This window comes from Exophiala aquamarina, assembly GCF_000709125.1.
Source record: "Exophiala aquamarina CBS 119918 chromosome Unknown aczIA-supercont1.4, whole genome shotgun sequence".
NCBI lineage: Eukaryota > Fungi > Ascomycota > Eurotiomycetes > Chaetothyriales > Herpotrichiellaceae > Exophiala > Exophiala aquamarina.
In genome coordinates this window covers 3,053,048-3,073,855 of record NW_013550584.1, presented here as the reverse complement: position 1 = coordinate 3,073,855, position 20,808 = coordinate 3,053,048, and the positions used below count along the sequence as shown (strand labels likewise).

The 20,808-nt window shown below is 50.4% G+C and overlaps 7 protein-coding genes across 7 annotated transcripts; 4 read left to right on the top strand and 3 right to left on the bottom strand.

Annotated features, from left to right (window-relative positions):
- Positions 1–693: 693 nt before the first annotated feature.
- Positions 694–3,088, bottom strand: A1O9_06213 (uncharacterized protein; the record flags this gene model as incomplete). The annotated part of the gene is made up of 9 exons (XM_013405423.1): positions 694–864; positions 925–1,167; positions 1,229–1,494; positions 1,546–1,569; positions 1,625–1,845; positions 1,909–2,047; positions 2,104–2,214; positions 2,273–2,440; positions 2,548–3,088. The coding sequence occupies 9 exons, from the start codon at positions 3,086–3,088 to the stop codon at positions 694–696; spliced, it is 1,884 nt and encodes a 627-aa protein (XP_013260877.1).
- A 1,304-nt stretch (positions 3,089–4,392) lies between these two features.
- A1O9_06212 (ATPase) lies at positions 4,393–8,412 on the bottom strand (the record flags this gene model as incomplete). The annotated part of the gene is made up of 1 exon (XM_013405422.1): positions 4,393–8,412. One exon carries the CDS (start codon positions 8,410–8,412, stop codon positions 4,393–4,395), a length of 4,020 nt encoding a protein of 1,339 aa, XP_013260876.1.
- A 532-nt stretch (positions 8,413–8,944) lies between these two features.
- On the top strand, positions 8,945–10,864 carry A1O9_06211 (glutaminyl-tRNA synthetase; the record flags this gene model as incomplete). The annotated part of the gene is made up of 1 exon (XM_013405421.1): positions 8,945–10,864. The coding sequence occupies one exon, from the start codon at positions 8,945–8,947 to the stop codon at positions 10,862–10,864; it is 1,920 nt and encodes a 639-aa protein (XP_013260875.1).
- Positions 10,865–11,649: 785 nt separating this feature from the next.
- Positions 11,650–14,079, top strand: A1O9_06210 (uncharacterized protein; the record flags this gene model as incomplete). The annotated part of the gene is made up of 2 exons (XM_013405420.1): positions 11,650–12,770; positions 12,819–14,079. The coding sequence occupies 2 exons, from the start codon at positions 11,650–11,652 to the stop codon at positions 14,077–14,079; spliced, it is 2,382 nt and encodes a 793-aa protein (XP_013260874.1).
- Positions 14,080–14,286: 207 nt separating this feature from the next.
- A1O9_06209 (uncharacterized protein) lies at positions 14,287–15,342 on the bottom strand (the record flags this gene model as incomplete). The annotated part of the gene is made up of 2 exons (XM_013405419.1): positions 14,287–14,924; positions 14,988–15,342. 2 exons carry the CDS (start codon positions 15,340–15,342, stop codon positions 14,287–14,289), a joined length of 993 nt encoding a protein of 330 aa, XP_013260873.1.
- A 423-nt stretch (positions 15,343–15,765) lies between these two features.
- On the top strand, positions 15,766–17,173 carry A1O9_06208 (diphthamide biosynthesis protein 1; the record flags this gene model as incomplete). The annotated part of the gene is made up of 2 exons (XM_013405418.1): positions 15,766–15,949; positions 16,008–17,173. 2 exons carry the CDS (start codon positions 15,766–15,768, stop codon positions 17,171–17,173), a joined length of 1,350 nt encoding a protein of 449 aa, XP_013260872.1.
- Positions 17,174–19,119: 1,946 nt separating this feature from the next.
- On the top strand, positions 19,120–20,634 carry A1O9_06207 (uncharacterized protein; the record flags this gene model as incomplete). Its single annotated transcript, XM_013405417.1, has 1 exon — positions 19,120–20,634. One exon carries the CDS (start codon positions 19,120–19,122, stop codon positions 20,632–20,634), a length of 1,515 nt encoding a protein of 504 aa, XP_013260871.1.
- Positions 20,635–20,808: the final 174 nt, after the last annotated feature.

Sequence of the window (20,808 nt, the reverse complement as noted above, 5' to 3'; positions counted from 1 at the left end):
GCGGCAGCGGACTACTGATCGACCCTGGTAGAGCCCCAGATCCAATTAAGGCTTTCGACGCAATACGCGTTGCATTGCCAAACTTGAGGGCGTCGCTCAACAGTCAGCCACAACGTCCTCGGCATCCTTTCTTGGGGAAGACTTCCAGCACGGATTGCCCATCCTACCATTGGCCAGCTCAGGGTCAGGGAGCTGCGCCTCAAGCCCGCAGCGGTGTAGGATCGATCTGAGCACAATGCCCATCATACATTCATCGCCAGTTGAAGGGTAAATGCAATCACTCTTTTGATAATGCCCTAAACCAAAGTCAACGTGGCCGAGCTCTATAAGTTGCTGTGCAAGCTCATGACAAGCATCTGTTGCAGTCCAGCGCTGCGAGCCCACATCAGCCCAGGGCTTACCTTTTACCCGGGCCAGAACACAGATGAAAGGCAACTTCAAATTCAGCGTTATACTATAATATATCTTAAAATCATACTGCGAGAGAAATATTACTACATAATATGTTGTTTACACCCTAAAACACGTTAAATCTCCCTGGTACGGTTTTCCTCGAGCCCTGGTCACAACACTACTCCTTCCCTCGCACAAGCCAAACTCATCGTTATTTGGAAAAATATTATGCCGCTGGGGAATTTCCAAGCAACATCTTCATATCAGCGACCCATAGGCTGTGCTACCACTCATTCTCACTCATGCCGCCGCGTTGGCCTTTTCAGCGTGACGATAGAAATCCGGCAAAGGTTCAAGCTTCCGCCTCAATACCCACGTCTGGAAATGCCACACAGCATTCTTCAATTGGTAAGACATATGCCGGCGCGTGCTGATGCCGAACACTTGATCCAGCTCCTCCAGGGTAAGTGCCTATTGAACATCGGTCAGCGCCTCCTAGTCCAAACAAACCCAATGATAAGGACAGCCTACCTTTGTCTCAGGCACGAATAGGAGAATGAGCACCCAAAGAATGAGGCACCAAGCACCATACCAACCAAATGCCCCTTGAGGCTTGAATGCCGTTTGCAACGATGGCCAGCTGAAACTGAGGATAAAGTTGAAGCACCATGTCGTGGCTGTCGCAAATGACATGCCCACGTCTCGAACGTGCACTGGAAATGCCTCGGCAGAATAGGTGAACGGAACAGGTCCTTCTCCAGGAGAGTAGAAAACCTGTCATTAATATCAGAATGATGTGGCATTTTTGTGCTTAGGGGGGAAAGTCTATCCGGACCTCAAATAAGTACATCCCCGTCGTGACCATCGCAACCTTGGTCTTATCGTCTTGAAACCAAAAGCTAAACCCCGTCCAGAGCAGGAAGATCGACAAGAACGGGAACGTAAAGAGGAGCAGGTTGCGCCGTCCCCATCGATCAATAGTGAATACGGCTGGAATAGCGAATACCCAATTCAGGATGCCTGTACCCATTGATGCCAAAAGAGCAGACGTAACCGAATATCCGGACTGGATGAATATGGTGGTACTGTAGTATGCAATAACTATGTCAGGTTAGCAGGGATCGCCACAAATGAGTCGATGAATTGGCGTACCATTGACGCCACAAAATTGCTGGCCTGTTATACATGATTAGCTGTCATTCTCTTTATGATGGCTGCCCCATGACCTCACCGAACATGACAATCCACGACGCCCAGGTTGCTCGTCGATTGCGTGGGACCGTGAAGAGCTCGATAAATTGGGTGAACAGGTTCTTGCCATGGTGGGCCTTGCGTTCCAATTCTACACCGATATATGTATAGTACGTATCTCTCGCCGCCTGCACATCGCTGTATCTCAGTCGCTGGAAAGACTGGAACGCCTTGCCTGCCTTCCTGTGCTGGATATACCACCTGTGGCACATCTACGTCAATATCATCATACCGCACCACACCATTTATCATGTGGCCACCTACCTGGGGCTCTCAGGGCAAAAATAGACTTGAGCACAAACAATAAGTGGGAGAACTACCGTGCTTCCGAGCATTAGACGCCATCCGAGATCTGGATCTAAACCTCCAAAAGCCACTCCCATGATATTTCCAAGCATGATACCTAGATATTGGAATCAGTCGGGGGAAAACGCTTCTCTTTGGCTCTCTCCGACTTACCGAACGCAGTCCACATCTGCCACATCATGACAAGTGCGCCGCGAATAGGGGCAGGTGCACATTCAGCACTGTACACAGGAACGGTCGAGGATTTTGGACCAATTCCAAGCCCTTGAAGAGTCAACATCTTGCCAGTGCCGTCAAATTTGAGGTCAGCCACATCACTTACCAAGCACAAATCGAGCAAGGAACAGATTGACCCATGAATTGGCAAGGCCTTCCCAAACCGAAGCAATCGCTGCAATGAAGCAACTAATGAAGATGGTCCCCCGACGGGCAAAGAGCTTGTTCATTGGTTCTGTCAACCAACATCCCAGAATCGCACAGCAGAGGTATGCTGCATAGCTCATTAGTAAGTGTTCCACGTCCCCAAATCACATCGTGCTCATCGAATCCGACATGGAATGAAACACGGGATTGCAACCAAGGGGAACAATCACATACGCGCACCAACAACCAATCCAGTCAGATTATCAACCATGCTCTGGGAGAACCGATCGGTAGTGATGTTCAGCTGCTCCAGGTATAGCGCCTGAGCGCCATTGTTGACCGTCTCATCCATACCCTGCACAGCGGCGGCCAGCGAGCACATGACGACCAGCCAATACAAGGTCATAGGCTGCGACCATCGATGAGTATGCTCTCTGTCTAGGGTAATCCTGTCTTCATCACTCAGCTCCGTGATACTCGCCGTGTTCCGCGGATTCTGAGCGACCAATGCCCCCTTTCGGAAAGCATCCACGTGCTCCATGAGATTGTTGTCTCTGCAGAAGTCCTCGACATCCTGCATCAACTGCTCTTTGGAAACTCCCTCTAGTGGGTTCTCGAACGCAGCGCTCAATTGCTCGTCGTCGACATCAATGAAGCTTTTCTTGCGCCCTTTACCACCGCCTTGCTTGGCGTCTTCTACATTCGTGGCTGTTTTCTCGCTATCACGAGATGCCCGGGGGAGGTTGGCATGCGTCGGCTTCTCGTTCTCCGCCATGGTATAGCGCAAAAACACGTTCAGGAGTTCGAAAATACCGAATTCAAGGCCCAAGGAGCACCAGCAAAAAAGAGTCAAGAAATGGGCAAGAAAAGAAAAGCTTCTCTAGGCGAAGACAAGACAAGCTTACTCCAAGACTTCAATACGTAAGGACAAGAAGATCCAAGAACCAAGAAACGGCGACAACTCAGTGCTTATTTGTATCCTCTTGGGTGGATCAGCCGTTTCCTCTCTCAAACTATCAAGTAACCCTGAACGCAAGCTTCGTTCCCTCGTATTCCCGTCCCGCACATCTGAAGTCATCCTCCGGTAGAGGACTTCAAACGTCATAGCGCTTCCACAATTGAAGATAGCGAGCGGAACAGAAATATGGGGATGTACACGGGTACGTGTTCTAATTTCTTCTCCACGTCCAATCCAATCCCACAACCTGGGGGGAGCTAGGGCGGGGGGAACGACTGGTTTGGTCAATGATATACCTACCTGCGGCCAAATGATACCTGGCTGTTTACCTAGGGAGCCATGTCTGTGCTCTGTAGACAGCCTCATGAGCCGATTTTTCCGTGCGGAACCAGACCGACGTCATCAGGCCCTGCGGATCAACGCGAGGCTCGACGATCGCCGCATCAAATGCAACCCATATCCCGCCTGGCGGACCATCCCCAGTATTGAATGTGTACCGGTGATGAGGAGCCAGATCGCCGATCAGAATGGATGAGCATGCTACGATCGTTCACGCGGCCCTTTCGAATTTTCTTCTAGCGGTAGTGGGATGCATGGACATAGTCTCCAGCACGAGTCGGCCCATCGTGGTGTGGAAGGGATCTGCAGTCCAGATAAGAGCTGTAGCGAGTAGAAAAGCTCGGAATGCACCTCCGGGACTGAGCTGGCTGGGTGGCTGATCAGTACCTAACTAGATAATCTCCTTGATTCTACTCCACAATCCGCCAGGCACCTTGGCACTATCATGTCGTACCAATACTGAGGTCTAGCACATTGGTACTCAGGTCTATTGGATCGACAAGAACAACAATGAATACAGAATTCATGATTTGTATAACTCATGTGGAGAAAGAGAGAGGTTTGACATATTACGAGTATAACGACAACGTGGACGAAACATCGCTATTCCACGTCCAGGACTGACTGGCTAGGTAGGTAACATTTAGTTAGAAGAACGAGGTTCAGAGTCAACAAGAACGGCCCTCTATTAAAACAACTCCTTAACGTAATGCACATGTGTCTAAAATAAAGGTATGAAAAGGGTGTGAGAATACCAAAACCCTCTTTCCCCAAAACGAAGGCTACCTCCGTTTGACAGAGGGCGCCGTAACAGTGTTGTTGAGTACGCCCCGTTTCTTCTCGATTGCCTCAATTCTCTCCTGCTCAACCTTGTCCGCAGCTTCCTTCTTTCGCTTGTCATCTCGTTCGACCTGGTCCGGTCGCTTGATGGCAATGTCTTTGGGACGGAAATCACTGAAGGCTCGCTTGAACACCTGCTCGACAACCCAGCATCCGCAGAAATCGATGACCATCAGCCCGGTCAATATCCGTTTGAAATCGCTTTGGAATGGGACTAATCGCAATTTGTCGTTGAGTTCTGGGATGAACTCTGTACTGCCAGAAAATGCGACGAAGGTACAACCGAGAAGACCCCAATACATTCCACGATTCTCTCGAATGCTCTCTCGGAATGGTCGACCTTGGTAGTTGATGGCAAATGTCGAGACTTGCTGAATCAGTTGCATGAGGTAAACTGCACTGTTCAGCAATGAGGGCTCAAATTCACCCTCGAGGTCAACTTCGTCAGAAGGTGGGACGATCGAGTAGACGACTCTTGACAGGTAGATTAGAGTTGCACAGTGAATGGCAAATTGACCCAGGACCGATCCTAAGATATAAGCGTTCAAGATATTTGGCTGGGGTCGTTCTCGAGAAAGTGCTTCAACTGGTCTAGCTCTCGAGATAGAAAGAAAGCACACCGACATCATCATACCAGAAATGGTGACCTGCCCATCTCCAAACTTGATTCCCGCAAGATAGATGACTGACAAACTGTACGCGCTGATGAGACAGTTTAATGCAAGAATTTTGTACATCTGAATGGTAGCGACAAGTGTGCATCGGCCCTGGCGGATGATGTTGGGGATCGCAATTACATTGGAAAGCTTGCTGGTGAAAGGGGCAGCGACTGAAGCGTCGCCCAACTTGATCGTTGGTGGTTCGTTATCGTCCAATTCGTTTTCCATCATTGCGGATGTGAACTTGTCTGCCCAACCTGCCGCTTTCTGTGAGGCTTCTTGTTGACGACGCTGCTGAAGAGTGAGATTAGCATTGCTTTGCTGGAGAGCTTGTGCACCTGGGGAGGTGATGGTTTCAATAACACCATTTTCTGCATCACCATTTTCCAGATTGAGCCCTCGTCTCTCGGCGAAAGCTTTGATGGCCTTGTCGTAGTGGGGATTACTTGGTCCTTGAGGGTAAAGATGTGCAATCCCCACGGGGACGGGAGGCGCCGGCTGGTTGAATCTTTTCATGACCGAAACTTGTTTTTCATATATTTCCTTCATCTTAGTCGTTCTGAAATGTTCTCCAATCCGGTTGAGATCATCTTGAGATCCATTGAGGAGAGCCACTCCGATGTGAGCTTGTTTGAGTGCGCCAACATCATTCGTACCATCACCGCACATCAATGTGGTGTAACCGAGATCTTTCAGACCGATCAGGATTTCCTCTTTTTGCTTTGGAGAAACTCGAGCATATACCCACGTGTATCTCAGTAGTTGCAGGAAGGCTTTTTGCCCAGTAAATTTCGCTAGAGCATAACCAGTGACGCAGAGATCTTTGGATTCCAAAATTTTCGGATCGATGTCAGCAGTAGGATCGACGGGAATGATGGTCTTCTCATCAACACTTCGCCAGACTAATTTAGTCCCTGAATCGTCATGCTCAGGCGCATCCAAGATCAAGGCATCTCGATCAACGATCTCAACCTGTCTGGCTACGTGGACAGCCGTGAGGGGGTTGTCTCCGGTAATCATAACAACTCGGTGACTGCTTTCATTCAGCATCTGAATAGCCTTGATAGCATCTTCTTTGAGTGGAGTCTGAAGAACCAAAAAGCCAGCGAAATGAAGGCATGACTCTACCTCTTCTCGCTTGAGATCATTGATCCGTTTTTGGCCCAATTCAGCTTCGGTGGAAAGGTATTTATAGGCAAGTGCGAGCACACGAGCTCCATTTCGTGTAAAGTACTTGAATGTTTCCTCGTAGTGTGGAGGAGTCTCAACCAACATCTTTTGAATGGTCTCGGGTGCGCCTTTGACACCGACGAAAGTCCCCTTTGCTTTCCGGCCAGTTTTTGGATCCGTCATGAGTACAAATGCAACAGAGCTCTGGCGCTTAAGCGCAGAAGAGAATTGGAAACGACGTTTGACTTGGACAACATGAGCGGCACTCGAGATTGGTACTGGCTTTTTGTATTTTGACGGTTGAGTGCTTGACAAGGTATCGTTATTGCCCAAAGTCCAGTTTAGGGCAGTCAAGGTGGCTTTCTCCATCGGATCTCCCACAATGTCTCCTTCATCAAGTTTCACAAGCGCGTGCGCGGTTGCCAAGACAAGTGTTGTGTGTATCCCGACTTCAGGCACTTTCATAATGCTCGACTGGGCACCATCGGCCTCCACTTTGACATTATTTTGTCCAAGTTGGAGTCCGGCAATGCCATCCACAACTAGGTCTTCACCAGTGAGTGTCCCAGTCTTGTCAAAACAGGCAACATCAACCCTGCCAGCGAAGGGGATACGGAAGGGCTCGGTACAGAAGATCGCAAATTTACTCAGTGCTGCAAGACTGGTGTTGACAGCCAAGGACAACTCCATTGGGAGTTCGGGTGGAACGACACTTGTCACGATCAACACGCAATCAAGCAATAACTTTGAGCGCTTTCGGTTGTTTCTCACACCTTCTTGCCAAACGTAGCCCGAAGCGGCCAGCGCGAAAACAAGAAGGAATAAGATGAACCAAAGTGCTTCGGCGTTGTTCGCCGACACACGTTCAGTCGAAAAGATCATTGTCCTAACAAGACTGCCCTGACTCGTTTCAAACCCGGTTTTCAAAACAACGGCTAAGGCTCCTTTATCTGGAGGGGCTGGCACACCATTTTTAACAGCCTGGACGGAGTCTTGGGCGTCATCAGTGGCAGCTGGATGAGTAATTTGGAGGACTTTGGTACCGCCGAAGAGAAAAGCGTGCTTGTCAAGGCCTTCTGGGTCAATAGGGGCATCTCCTGGCCTCAGAAGAATTGATTCTTTCAAAAGAGGCGTACTTTCACCTGACAACATGGCTTCGTTGACGATGGCTGTTCCTTCAATAAGAAGCATGTCGCAAGCAACACCAGAATCTTCCTGCGTACGGCCAACAGAAGCTAGGTCACCAGGCAAGAGCTTGTCACTTTTGATTTCGATCCACTTCTGGGACCTATAGACCCAGATATCATATGGCTTGATGCTCATACCTCGGAATTCATTCAATGTTCGTTGTCTTTGCCAAACAACAGTACTTTCAAACGCTACCAGCATGAATAGCGTGAATAGAGAGTAATACCAATAGTCATCGAGAAGCCAAAGACCGACGCAGAAGATCTGGAAAATGAAAAATGGAGCCACTGCATGTTCTTTCCATAATTCCACGAAGCCGGGGACAGGAATGTCGAAGGTGTTGTCACCATAATGATTCTGAATTTCCTCGATCTCCTTCTCAGTGGTGAGACCTCGTGAGAGTTGGAAATCTCGCAGTAAAGGTTTCTTGACAGCATCTAGTGCATATGCTAACGGGGCAAAAGTCCCCTTTTCAGAGTTGTAGAGGAATCGTCTTTTTTGGAACAGAAAAGAAGTCCTGCCATCTGCCTCACGGTCTATCTTGACAATTGCCGGGGTACCCGAGTTGACGATCGGGATGATCTTGATAAGCTCGGCCGTGTCCACTTCGCTAGCTTTGGTTGTGGTAAAAGAGGTTTCCAAATTGACATTCCATTTGGTGACAAGCCAGGCCAGGGACTGCAGGGTGACAATGGTGGCAACGTAGACAAATGTCCACTCCTGGCCATCGATATATTCATCGTAGAGATCTTCGTTGAGATAGAAGGCGAAGAAAATTGGCCATAGGATGGTGAAGGGCCAGACGTAGGCCTTCAGATATACAGGCAGAGGGTGGTGAAGGGTCGCAGATTGGATTTGGTCATTATCGACCAGTCTGGATCTAGGAGCTTTGTCAATTTGACGAACCATCGCAATTTCTTCAGCAACGTACGGTTTCTGCGCCATAGCGAGCGTCAGTAAAGAGCTCGACAAGAGGGACAGGGTTGTCTGGGGGTAATGGTTGTTGAAGGGCGGCGGCGAATTGCCATGAACAGGGTGTCCTTGGAAAAGTTGGTACGTTCGAGAATGCAGTCTGGGAGTTTCATTAGCACAGATAATGACGCTAAACAGGACTAAGTGGGAATCCGGCACCTGTGAATGGCTGAGAAGTACTTGCCGTCTTTCGGACATCCTAGCGCTTTGCCGACTCTCTCCCATTGGCAGTGCCCCGATATCAGCCTTGGCATATTTGTTCCCAACACTGCCCGGTATCTCAATTCGAGATCCTGACTCACTCGACATTATTTCCACAGAACAGTAAGAGGAGTCAGAGTCACCGAAACACAAACATAACCTAAAAGTGATATCTGTGTCTTCGCGCAGTCCAGAACTTTTTTCTTATGAGCAAGCAATTCCATCAGGGCAGTTACTGGTAAATAGAGGAAAGAGATAAAACTCAGGCGCCTCTGGCTTAACTACAAATCCCCCGCAAGCCAACATGGCAGAGAGTGCAGAAGGCAGCAAGGCTTTGCCAGAACGGGTAAAGGACGCAATCGAGGATGCTGTCGCCGAGAAGAAGCCCAAGAAGGAGAAAGCTCCCAAGCAGCCCAAGCCACCAAAAGAACCAAAGCCGCAAGGTGCCAAACCGGCCAAACCCGCAAAAACAGAGCCTGTCGCCCCTATGGACCCGGAAGCCATGTTCAAGGAGGGCTGGCTGGCAGGTGTGAGACGTGAACGACCTGACGATGAACAGGTGGTGACTCGTTTCCCCCCCGAGCCTAATGGCTACCTCCACATTGGCCATAGTAAGGCTATTGCAATCAATTTTGGATTCGCCAAGTTCTGGGGTGGCAAATGCAACCTGAGATACGATGACACCAACCCGGAGGCAGAAGAAGAGGTATATTTTACTGCCATTGAGGATATCGTCAGATGGCTTGGTTTCGATCCTGCCCTCATCACCTACTCCAGTGACTGCTTTGACAAACTTTATGAATTGGCAGAGAAATTGATCATATTGGATGGTGCCTACGTATGCCACTGCACTGATGAACAACTAAAAGATCAGCGAGGCGGAACAGATGTAAAGAATAAACATGAGCGGTACGCATGTCCACACCGGAATCGGCCAATTGAAGAGTCTCTCTCCGAGTTTCGAGCAATGAGGGATGGCAAATACAAGCCCAAAGAAGCATTTTTGCGCATGAAACAGGACCTTACAGATGGAAATCCACAAATGTGGGACCTGGTGGCATATCGAGTTCTTGAAAAGCCACATCACCGTACGGGCAACAAATGGAGAATCTATCCCACATATGACTTCACACACTGTCTCTGTGACAGCTTTGAAGGCATTACCCATTCACTCTGCACAACGGAATTTATCCTATCCCGAGTGTCGTATGAGTGGCTGAATAACACAGTCAATGTCCCCCACAAGCCCATGCAGAGAGAGTATGGGCGCTTGAATGTGACGGGCACTGTCCTGTCCAAGCGAAAAATCAAGAAGCTGGTCGACGAAAAGATAGTCAATGGGTGGGATGATCCAAGGTTGTACACTCTCGTTGCTCTACGCCGGAGGGGTATCCCACCAGGAGCAATTCTGTCTTTTGTCAATGAACTAGGTGTCACGACTGCGAAGATCAATATTCAAATCAAGAGATTCGAGCAGTCCGTGCGGAAATATCTCGAATCTACTGTGCCTCGCCTCATGGTGGTTTTGGACCCAATCCCGGTCGTCATCGATGATTTACCAGACGACCATTATGAAGAATTCGAAAATGGATTCGGTCCCAAAGACGTCGACATGGGATCACACAAACTTCCGTTCACAAAGACGGTGTATATCGACCGAGATGATTTCAGAGAGGAAGATAGCAAAGACTTTTTCAGGATGGCTCCAGGGAAACCTGTAGGGTTATTGAAAGTCCCTTATCCCGTCATAGCCACAAGTTTCAAGAAGAATGAAGCCACAGGCCTCGTGACCGAGGTTCATGCGAAATATGATAAGCCGGCCGAGGGAGAGAAACCGAAAAAGCCGAAAGCGTACATTCATTGGGTTGCTAACGCACCTGAACATGGCTCACCCATTAATTGTGAGGTGCGAGTCTTCCAACCGCTCTTCAAGTCAGAAAATCCTGACGCTGTAGAGCCAAGCTTTATGGCAGACTTGCGAGAGGATAGTCTGAATGTATATCCCAATGCGGTTGCAGAGGTTGGCTTGAAGGAGATTCGTGAACGAGCACCATGGCCGGAGGAGGCGGGCGAGAAAAGGGGACGGGCTGGATTCGAGTCGGTCCGATTCCAAGCAATGCGGACTGGATATTTCTGTCTAGACAGCGACACGGATGAGACATCGGGGAGGATTGTTCTCAACCGGATCGTCGGGCTCAAGGAAGACACGGGCAAAAATGTATGAAGGATGACGAGACGACTGATGAAAGGGGAGGCTGACTTTATGGGACTGAGCAAGGCTTGATATGAGCTTTTTAGGAATGCATTGACGAGAGTTTTGTGATAGAGCCTCGACAAATCCCAAGTAAATGCGATGGTGTGTCTCTTCTATGCCTCGACGACTTCCGATCCCACTGCATAGAGTCCCAGTACCGTGGTACACGTGACAGCACCCACGTGTGTCTATCGGGGCTGCTGGTTAGTAGCGCAATTACGTTTCTCCGGAGCCCGAATGGCTGTATGGGACCAACGTCATATCCTTGCTTGCATTCCAGAGGGCGTTGATTGGATCTGCTGGTCCATCTTACGTTTCTGAATGCACTGGCACCCTCGGTTTCCCTCACTCACTTCCACCCGTGCACCAGGGGTCCATGGTGCTTCGGAGCCAACGCTACGACCAGTTTTGGATTGCACCTGACCAGCATTATTATTGTTCATATCTGTAAAGACAGCTTCATCCTTTTTTTGTACCAAGACTAGTATTCTTACTGCTGTAGTTGGCAGCGGATTATGGCTGTTCGAGAAGACTGACCACCTGAAGAACCCACTCCATGTCAATGTCTTATACCACAAAATACAATAACCATGTCCGAACGCGAGCCAGGTTCTACCTCGAATTCCTCCTCCAACCCGTCTAGCCCTCCTCTCTCTCCGAGACCGACGACCACCCATAGTCGCATGTCGAGTCAACATGTACCCCTCATTCCAAGTCGACTGCGGGAGGCCATGATCCAGTCTCCGGAAGACAGAATGGCTAGGTCAAAGTCGTCAGAAGAGATAGATCCAGGGCCCAGGTTGACTCTGTCCCCACCAGCACTGCAGCCCCAGACCTCGAATCCTACTATCATTGAGCCCGAGCCCGAGCCCGAATTCTCTTTGGACGGTGGGAATAGGCAAGTGCGAGGCGAGATTGATGAACCGTCCTCGCGAGAAATCAACGCCAGAACCAGCTTGCTAGGCAATTACCATCACAATCACCGTGTGTGTGGCCTAAAGAACTGCAATCATGGCACATTTTCCCCGCGGGCCCCTTCATTCAGGAGTGCGAGGAGCAGTATTGACAGCTCTATCCAATTTGGTGGTCGGTATGCAGGGGCCATTGGAGACGATGGTGGCTCAAGAGACCAGGTGCATGGCATTTTGGGAGACAGTCTGGCGGACTCATTACCAGGCAGTAAAAGCATGAGCACAACGACTTGGTTGGCCAAAAGGCACGGAGTCAACAGCCCGGGATTCATGTACTTCTCCTACTATTTCCCATTTGTCAAATGGGTTCGACAATACAGATGGGCATGGTTTCAAGGGGATCTCATTGCTGCCCTCACAATGGCCTCCTTCTACATTCCAATGTCATTGTCATACGCTTCGAATCTCAGTCATGTTCCACCAATCAACGGTTTGTATGCTTTTGTATTCAATCCTCTGATTTATGCCTTTCTGGGCACCTGCCCCCAAATGGTCGTCGGCCCAGAAGCCGCAGGATCTCTACTTGTTGGATCCGTGGTAAGATCCTCGATCGACAAAGGAAATTCCGGAGACGACAACAGCCTTATCAATGCTGAGATTGCTGGAGTCGTTACTGCCACTGCCGGAGCTGTCATCTTTGTTGCTGGTCTAAGCCGTCTTGGATTTCTTGACAGCGTTCTGAGCCGACCTTTTCTTCGAGGTTTCATCAGCGCTATTGGATTTGTTATTTTCGTTGATCAACTGATCACCGAGCTGGGCCTCGGGGATGTGGCTAAAGATGCAGGAGATGTTTCGCATGGCAGCAGTGCACAAAAATTGGTATTCCTGGTTAAAAATGTTGGAAAATCACATGGTCTTACAGCCGCCGTGTCTTTTACGAGCTTTGTTATAATTATGTTCTTCCGGTAAGAATCACACAGTTGGCTTCTTTTGATTGTGGCTGACGATATCAGAACCATCAAACGCAAACTTCAGCCAAGGTTTCCCTCAGTTGCGTATTTCCCTGATCGTTTTCTGGTCGTTGCATTAACGGCGGTTCTGACGTGGACTTTGGGCTGGGACAAAAGGGGCTTGGGTGTCCTCGGAAAAGTCGAATCTGCTACGGGATCCAAGGCAATTCCATTCCACTGGCCTTTCCAATATGCGCACCTGAAGCATATCGATACTGCGCTGAGCACTTCGTTCTTGATTGCATTACTTGGGTTTTTTGAATCATCCGTAGCTGCAAAAAGTCTTGGTGAAGGCACCCACGGATTAAAAGGCATGACCTTGAGCGCAAACAGGGAACTGATCGCTTTGGGGACCGCCAACATTGTGGGAGGATGTTTCATGGCCCTGCCCGCCTTTGGGGGCTATGGGAGGAGCAAGGTGAACGCTTCGACCGGTGGAACCACTCCGATGAGCAGTATCCTTCTCAGCCTCATTACCCTTTTGTGTGTGTTTTTCGTGGTGCCTTACTTTTACTACGTGCCAAAGGGAGTCCTTTCAGCAATGATTTCGGTGGTTGCATATTCGCTCATCGAAGAATGCCCGCATGATATCAAATTCTTCTTCAAGATCAGGGGTTGGACGGAGTTGTCTCTCATGTCCATAATCTTTCTCTCGACCGTCTTCTACTCTCTATCTACCGGAATCGCATTGGGTATCGGACTATCACTTCTATCGCTGATCCGCCACGCCACCAAACCACGGATACAGATCCTTGGTCGCATGCCAGGCACCGATCGATTTGAAAACGCAGAGCACTCCCCGGAAAACATCGAATACATCGAAGGTTGCCTGATTGTCAAGATTCCCGAGCCCCTGACCTTCGCCAATACAGGTGAGCTTAAGAACCGTCTACGACGTCTCGAACAATACGGCACGAATGCCGCACACCCGTCTCTCCCACGCGTCCGCCACGAGGAGAACAACAAGAACGTCATCTTCGACGTGCACGGCGTCACCAAGATCGACGGCTCTGGCACCCAAGTCTTCACGGAAATCGTTGAGGAATACGTCAAGCGCGGGACCCGCGTCTTCTTCTGCCGCCTGCCACACCGCCGCAGCAAAGTGTTCCAGAGCTTTGAGAGAAGCGGCATCGTAGATCTCTGTGGTGGGAAGCATCATTTTGTAGGAAGTGTCGAGGAGGCGCTGCGGTTGTCAGAAGCGGAGGTTCTGGAGAGGTATTTTGATGAGCGTCTAGCCGACCATGAGAGGGATACGCAATGGTGATGAACAGATGAACGACCGGGTTTGATAAAAAGTTTGGAGTAGATAGGATCTATATTTGAGAACTTTCTATACCTATATGTATATCTTGGATTCATCCGAACTAGCTTATTTTGAATGACCACAGCGTCCTAGTCTATTCTCCTGCCCTCCCGAAACCACTGCTGATCTTGCAAGCCTCGTTAATGAAGCTGTCACCGTATGGACTCTTCATAGCTTGGGAAAGAACATAGGAGTCTCTTTTTTCCAACGTTGATAATCCTCACGATCACCAAATTTTTGGTCATATTTCTTCTCACTCAGGGGAATACCCGAGACCTTGAACAGCAAAAAGGTGACAAATGCGGGACTGACGCCGGCAGCCAACAGCGCAACAACCTTCCCCATCAACGCCGAGCCCGCGAGCCCTATCCCCGCGACACCGGCTTCACTCGCCAGCACACCGGCGGCCAATGTCGCGATTCCGGTCCACAGCGTGCTTTCGCCGAAGTAGTTTGGGTGGCGGCTCTTACTCCACAGCCCGCGGGTTAGGTAATCTTCGTCGTGTTTCTTTTCTTTCTTCTCCTGGCTCCATTTGCTTTTCTGTCGGTCGGCGGTTACTTCAAAGCCCAGGCCGCCTACGTAGAGCAGAATGCCGAGGATGTCGGTGAGAGAGATCAAGGAGGAGCCGAGGGCGGCGAATGTGCTCGCTGGGAGAGAGTTGATGGACAGAACCGGGAGCAAGCACAGAGACACCCAGACGGCTTGGGCGAAGAATGCGACAGCAAATTTCGGTGGTGAGCACCGGCTCTTCTCAAAGCGGGAGTCAGTGCCGTCGTTCAGGATACGTTGGAAGAGGAAGGATCCCACTGAAATACGGCCGGTGGTCAGTAACAAAGATGTAGATAGTGAAAGAGGCGGTCTCAACTAACGTCGAGCAGCCCAGAAGCTGACAGCGGCGCTCAGAACGACCTGTCGCCAGTTGAAACCATATGGTCCTGCAGTGCCATTGAACGCACTCAACAATGTCGGCCAGGCTGGTTTCACTGCTCCGGCCGCGGCGGCCGCGGCACGCGCCCGTATGACTGGGAGGTAGAGACTCAACGCGGTACACGAGAGATATGTAACAGACCCGGACAGGTCATAGAAGCGTTCGGTCTGGCCGATGATCGAGGGCACGCCAAACGCAGCCTGGATACCAAACGCCAGACCCACGCTGGGGATGAGGTTCCTCAAAAATGGATTGCGGAAGTTGGTCGCGCTGAGGAGCGAATGTATGATAGACATTCTTTGATCTGATATGGCGTAGGATGGACTGGAAGTTGCGATGCACAGGCAATGCAGTAAATGACACACTCTCACACTTGAAGCGGACCTACCGACTATTTAATTCAGATCAGGGACCATCCGTGCCCGAGACAGCAACAGTTAGGCCTCCTGATCGTACTCATTCAAATACATGTGCACCCGGGGAGGACGCAATCGTGCAGAAATGTATGACGACAAGTAAGTGTTGGAGCCATCAAAAGCCAAAATATGCACGTACAAAGCCTCAATCACGTGCCATGGAATTAGATGACCCCGCACTCCGGGCGGGAATTTGGAGAGGGAGGGAGAGAGCGAGATGGCCACCACAAATGTGCGATCAACGGCGGCCAGTCTTGCTGCGTCACGATCGACCGCAGAACTGAGTCCTGGACACAGCTGAAGATGGATGAAGGCGAGGCTTCAATGCCCGGCGCGTTCCCTACCGCTGCCACAGAAGAACGCCTTTCCGCGACCCGAGTTCCGCAGAAACGATTCGTCGGCAGGCGGACTGCGGAAGCGCAGGCGAAACGGCGACAACAGGATGGGAATCCCTCAGTGGAGGAGACAACAGCGATCGTCCAGAACAGTATGTTTATTCCTGTGCAGCATATCCTGATTGTGCATTTCTCACTGTCAGCGTCTAGCACAACGAAAGACACCTCGGGCTCTGAACCAAGTTCCTAGTGAGATCCTCGACGATCCAGATATCCGAGCCGCCATCTCGTTGTTGCCCCCCAACTACAGTTTTGAGATTCCCAAGACGATCCACCGGATACGGACTCTCGATGCCAAACGGGTAGCTTTGCAGTTCCCCGAAGGCCTGCTCATGTTTGCCACTACCATATCCGATATCTTGACCCAATTCTGCCCCAGGGCGGAGACGTTGATTATGGGAGATGTTACCTATGGGGCGTGCTGCATCGACGATTACACAGCGAGAGCTCTTGGTTGTGACCTGCTGGTACACTATGCACACAGCTGCTTGATTCCAGTGTCAGCGACCAAGATTGCTACGTTGTATATCTTCGTGGACATTTCTATTGACACCAAGCACCTCGTGAGCACCCTGTCAAGAAATATCACACCAGGTAAGACCATTGCCATGGTGGGTACCATTCAGTTCAACTCCACTCTGCACACTATCAGACCTGCGCTCGAAGCCGAAGGTCTCAAGTTGATAGTGCCTCAAATCATGCCCTTGAGCAAAGGTGAGGTGCTAGGATGCACTGCTCCAAAGATCAGTCCAGACGCCAACGTCGATCTGATCTTGTACCTGGGAGATGGCCGTTTCCACCTTGAAGCAGCCATGATCGCCAATCCGGACATGCCAGCCTATCGATACGACCCTTATTCAAGAAAACTGACGAGAGAAACATATTCCCACGACGAGATGCTGGATATGCGGTCTATGGCGATCAGCACCTCAAAGAAGGCGAAGAAGTGGGGATTGATTCTTGGAGCGCTAGGAAGGCAGGGGAACCCACATATATTGACCATGATCGAAAATCACCTCAATCAGCAAGGTATCCCCTTTGTCAACCTGCTGCTCAGCGAGATCTTTCCCGGAAAGCTGGCTATGTTTGAGGATGTCGACTGCTGGGTGCAAGTGGCATGTCCACGCCTGAGTATAGATTGGGGGTATGCATTTCCTCGTCCTCTTTTGACACCCTATGAAGCCCTGGTTGTGCTGGGTGCAAAGCAGGGATGGGAGAAGGGAGATGGTGTCTACCCCGTTGATTACTATGCGAATAATGGTCTGGGAAGAACAACCGAGAAACTTGCGGCATTGCAAGTGGGTGTTGCTGGCTGATTTACTCCTTCCCGCACTCTTAATGTTGCTTAACGCCGGCAACCTTAAGTGCCGTCACAATCACAATCAAAGCCGAAGTACCATGGGCAGGACTCTTTTTTCCTACTTGTGGCATAGCCAGCATCGGCTGGGAATAATCAAGCAACCAATTTGATCTCGTTCTTCAAGATCTCTCCTGAGCGATGAAATGCGATACATGCCCATGCTATCCATCAAGAAGATTCTCGGCGTCCGTGCCATTCAAGGTGCCTGAAGCCCTGGATATACACTCAACCCAGAATCGGAGCGAACACTGCGTTTCTTCCAGGCTCCCAAGAAGTGCCACATTAGACAGCCACAGTTCGGAAATACTACGAACTCAGGAGGAGGCTTAAGTTTATATTTGCATGCGAAGAAAGATCTCGGGAACGTCAGTCTATCCTTCCCTGTGGTTAATTATCCAATAAGATGAAATGCAGGCCAAGGAATGTTCAGTAAGGCGAACATGCAAGATGAAGGCATGTTTTCATATTGAGCCAGCTTTAAATAATACACCACGAGATTTGGAGGGTGTGATGAACACGACTCCCGGACGAGCGGGTGGTCGTCAACCGGCTGGCGATACCCTCAAGTGGCAGATGGTATGCGTCGGGGAACAATATGTGTTGTAGTTGCATCGAAGGGGTGCTACCTACAGAAACAAGGGATGTCCCTTGTGGGCATGGGCCATGAATACTGGGGCAACTATCGGGGCAAACCAAGAGCGAGAGGCGGTTCAGGCAGGCCTGGCCTGATGTAGCAGGTTTAGATCATTCTATGACAATTGGAGATACAGTCATAGTTGAACGAGCGTACAGGTGAATGGCAAGAGAAAAGTGTTGGTGCTTGAACATAAATGTACCTAGGTACCAACCGTAGTAGCCATCCATACCAGCGAGGCTTCCAAGTTCTCAGGCCTTCTCTCAATGTTGGAGGTTGGGACGTCGTGCCTCATTGCCGAGGTTCTGCCGGTCAACGTCGACTCCAGACTGTCCCCTTCATAGCCCTCTCAACTAGCCAATCTTCTTACGACGACCCAGCCCCAGGATACTCTGCCCTACATCTTCAGCCTCTGCGGCGTGGTATGCATTCGGATATCCATGTAGTTGTCCGCTTTCATGAACAGTCAGTATTTGCGGGCGAACATTTGCGATGCACCATTACCTTCAGAAACGTCGCCAACCTTTCTGAACCTGTCACTCCCGCTCACCCACCTCGACGAAGTAGTCGACGCGAAAGCATTAGTCAAATTGCCAGTCAGGTAGCTAGAAATCACGCTGCCGCTCGAGTTGGTCTGAATGGCCGAACAAACAACAGCGGCGATCACTCCATCGAGGTAGGCGGTCGCCACCGACCAACAGCATCGTTTCATACTCCACCTAGCGCAAGCGACAATGAAGTTCATCATCAACGTCCAGCCCACAAGCAGCAAAGGTCAGTATCGATAATCTCGGTAACGTCTCCAATATCAGCTGGAGATCTCGCCGACTCCAACATTGGCAGTTGGGCAAAGCAGCAAAGACTAAGTCACCACCACCGTTCTTCGACGGTGGGCAATACGCATGGTATGTCATTAACCACGAAAATCGACTGGGCCTCCATGACTGACTTCGTTATCAGGGTCACCGCACCCCCATAACAGACGAAATTCCCCAACGGGGCTACACCTCGCGGTCAGAGGGGGTCGTCGCAGTCCCCTGTCACCGGGTACGAGTAGGAGTCGTGATTCTACTCCAGATTTCAAATTTCCACCAGATAGGCCAGATCACCAGCTGCTCAATTTAGAGCGCCATGATGGTCAGACTGAAAGCCCAGTGGGACCCACTGGCTCCCATGCTAGCCAGGTGGCGAGCGAGCGGAGCAGTGGTGATTTTTATTCCCTGAGCAATCATTCACAGGAAACTCTAATGTCTGAGCAGCCTTCTATCATGTCAGACACCCGACCAATTATGCATTATGGAAACCTGCTCTCACGAAAACCCGCTTTGAAACCCCAACAAAAACCACAAGCCGTAAACCTACTCATGGGTTATGCCCAGCTGGGTGCCACGTTTACAGTGGATGCCTCCCTGATCGATCAGTCTCATTTCGAAGAAGTCAAGAACAAGGGCTTCCTCGGTGGTCAGGCTGGTGGCGGTGTTGTTGGCGTCAAGAAGCCGAGGCCAAATAGCGGATTTCTTGGAACTTTCAACTTCAATAGTATTGGAGACTCTCTGAACAGCTTGATGGGAGGGGAGAATTTGAGCAGCGTGAAAGAAATGCACGCGGTCACGAACGCGAGGGCCATCCCTCTGCTGTCCACACCACAATCATTACTTTTTGTGGATCTACATCTCGAACCTGGCGAAGAAAGGAGCTATTCCTACAATTATCCGCTGCCACATGGCTTACCTTCGAGTCATCGTGGGAAAGCCATCAAGATATCTTACAACCTCACAATCGGTGTCCAAGGCCTACCTGGAGGCCGCGATGCCCACTCCGTCCGACAGGTGAACATTCCGGTCCGTGTATTCTCTGGAGTCAATTACGATGGAGAAATCTACGGTCACGATCTTATGCAGCCACACGTTATCCTTCGGGATTTAGCCCGGACAAAATCCATATCTTCGGCGGAAGATCAGGAAGAACCAGAAACACCAATCACAAAATCCGATGAGGCCTCAACCACCGAGTTCTTGCAATTTGTCGACACTCTGCTGGATCGCCACCGAAGACGTCAATCAAGCAGTGGAACCATGGAGGCGTTTCTGAGTGGTCAAGCCGCTGGAGATCCTCGGAAAGCCGCTCAGTCGATCAACCGAGCAATCCAGTTCGGGAACCAGCTTCAAGACAACCAATCCAGCTCTAACCGTTTTGATATCTCCCGCAACGGCCTTCGAGTCGCAGTCATCGTCATTGACAGGCCCTTACATCGATTAGGGGAGACTGTCACAGCAGTAGTCGACTTCTCCGACAGTCAAGTTCACTGCTCCATGCTCAGATCAACACTCGAGACTTGTGAGAAAGTCACACCCTCACTTGCGGTCCGCTCTGCCGCCACCATCAGCCGCATCACGCGCAAGACCTATGGAGGGCGGTCGGAAAACCTCCTGTTCTCCAAACGCGCGACCTTCGCCCCCAGTATCCCAGCATCAGCGACCCCTACGTTCATCACCACCGGCGTCAACCTCGAGTGGAGTCTGCGCTTTGAGTTCGGCACCATCAAGCACACAGAGAATGAGGTCGGAGAGGCAGAAGGCGGAGGCGGAGGGGGGGGAGGAGGAGAAGCCGCACCCGCGATGAGCCTCCTGGAGGAAGTCGCCAAGGACGAACGTGGCACAGTCAATGTGGCGGTCGAGAACTTGGACTGTGAGAGTTTCGAGGTCGTTATTCCCATCACTGTCTACGGCGATCTCGTCCCCGACGGTCGAGAGGCGGAAGATATTTCCGGCGTGCCTATTTGAGTAGATGATATCTATCACTCGGAGTTGGAAAGCAGAGAAGAGCGAGGCGGTGATTCCTTTGATGGCGATAGAATTACAAGTTTTGTCGTTCGACGCATCTCCATCAGCGAAGGTGCTATCCGTCCGCCTATCACTGTGAAATGTGAAACTTATCTGGCTGGCGAGACTGTATAT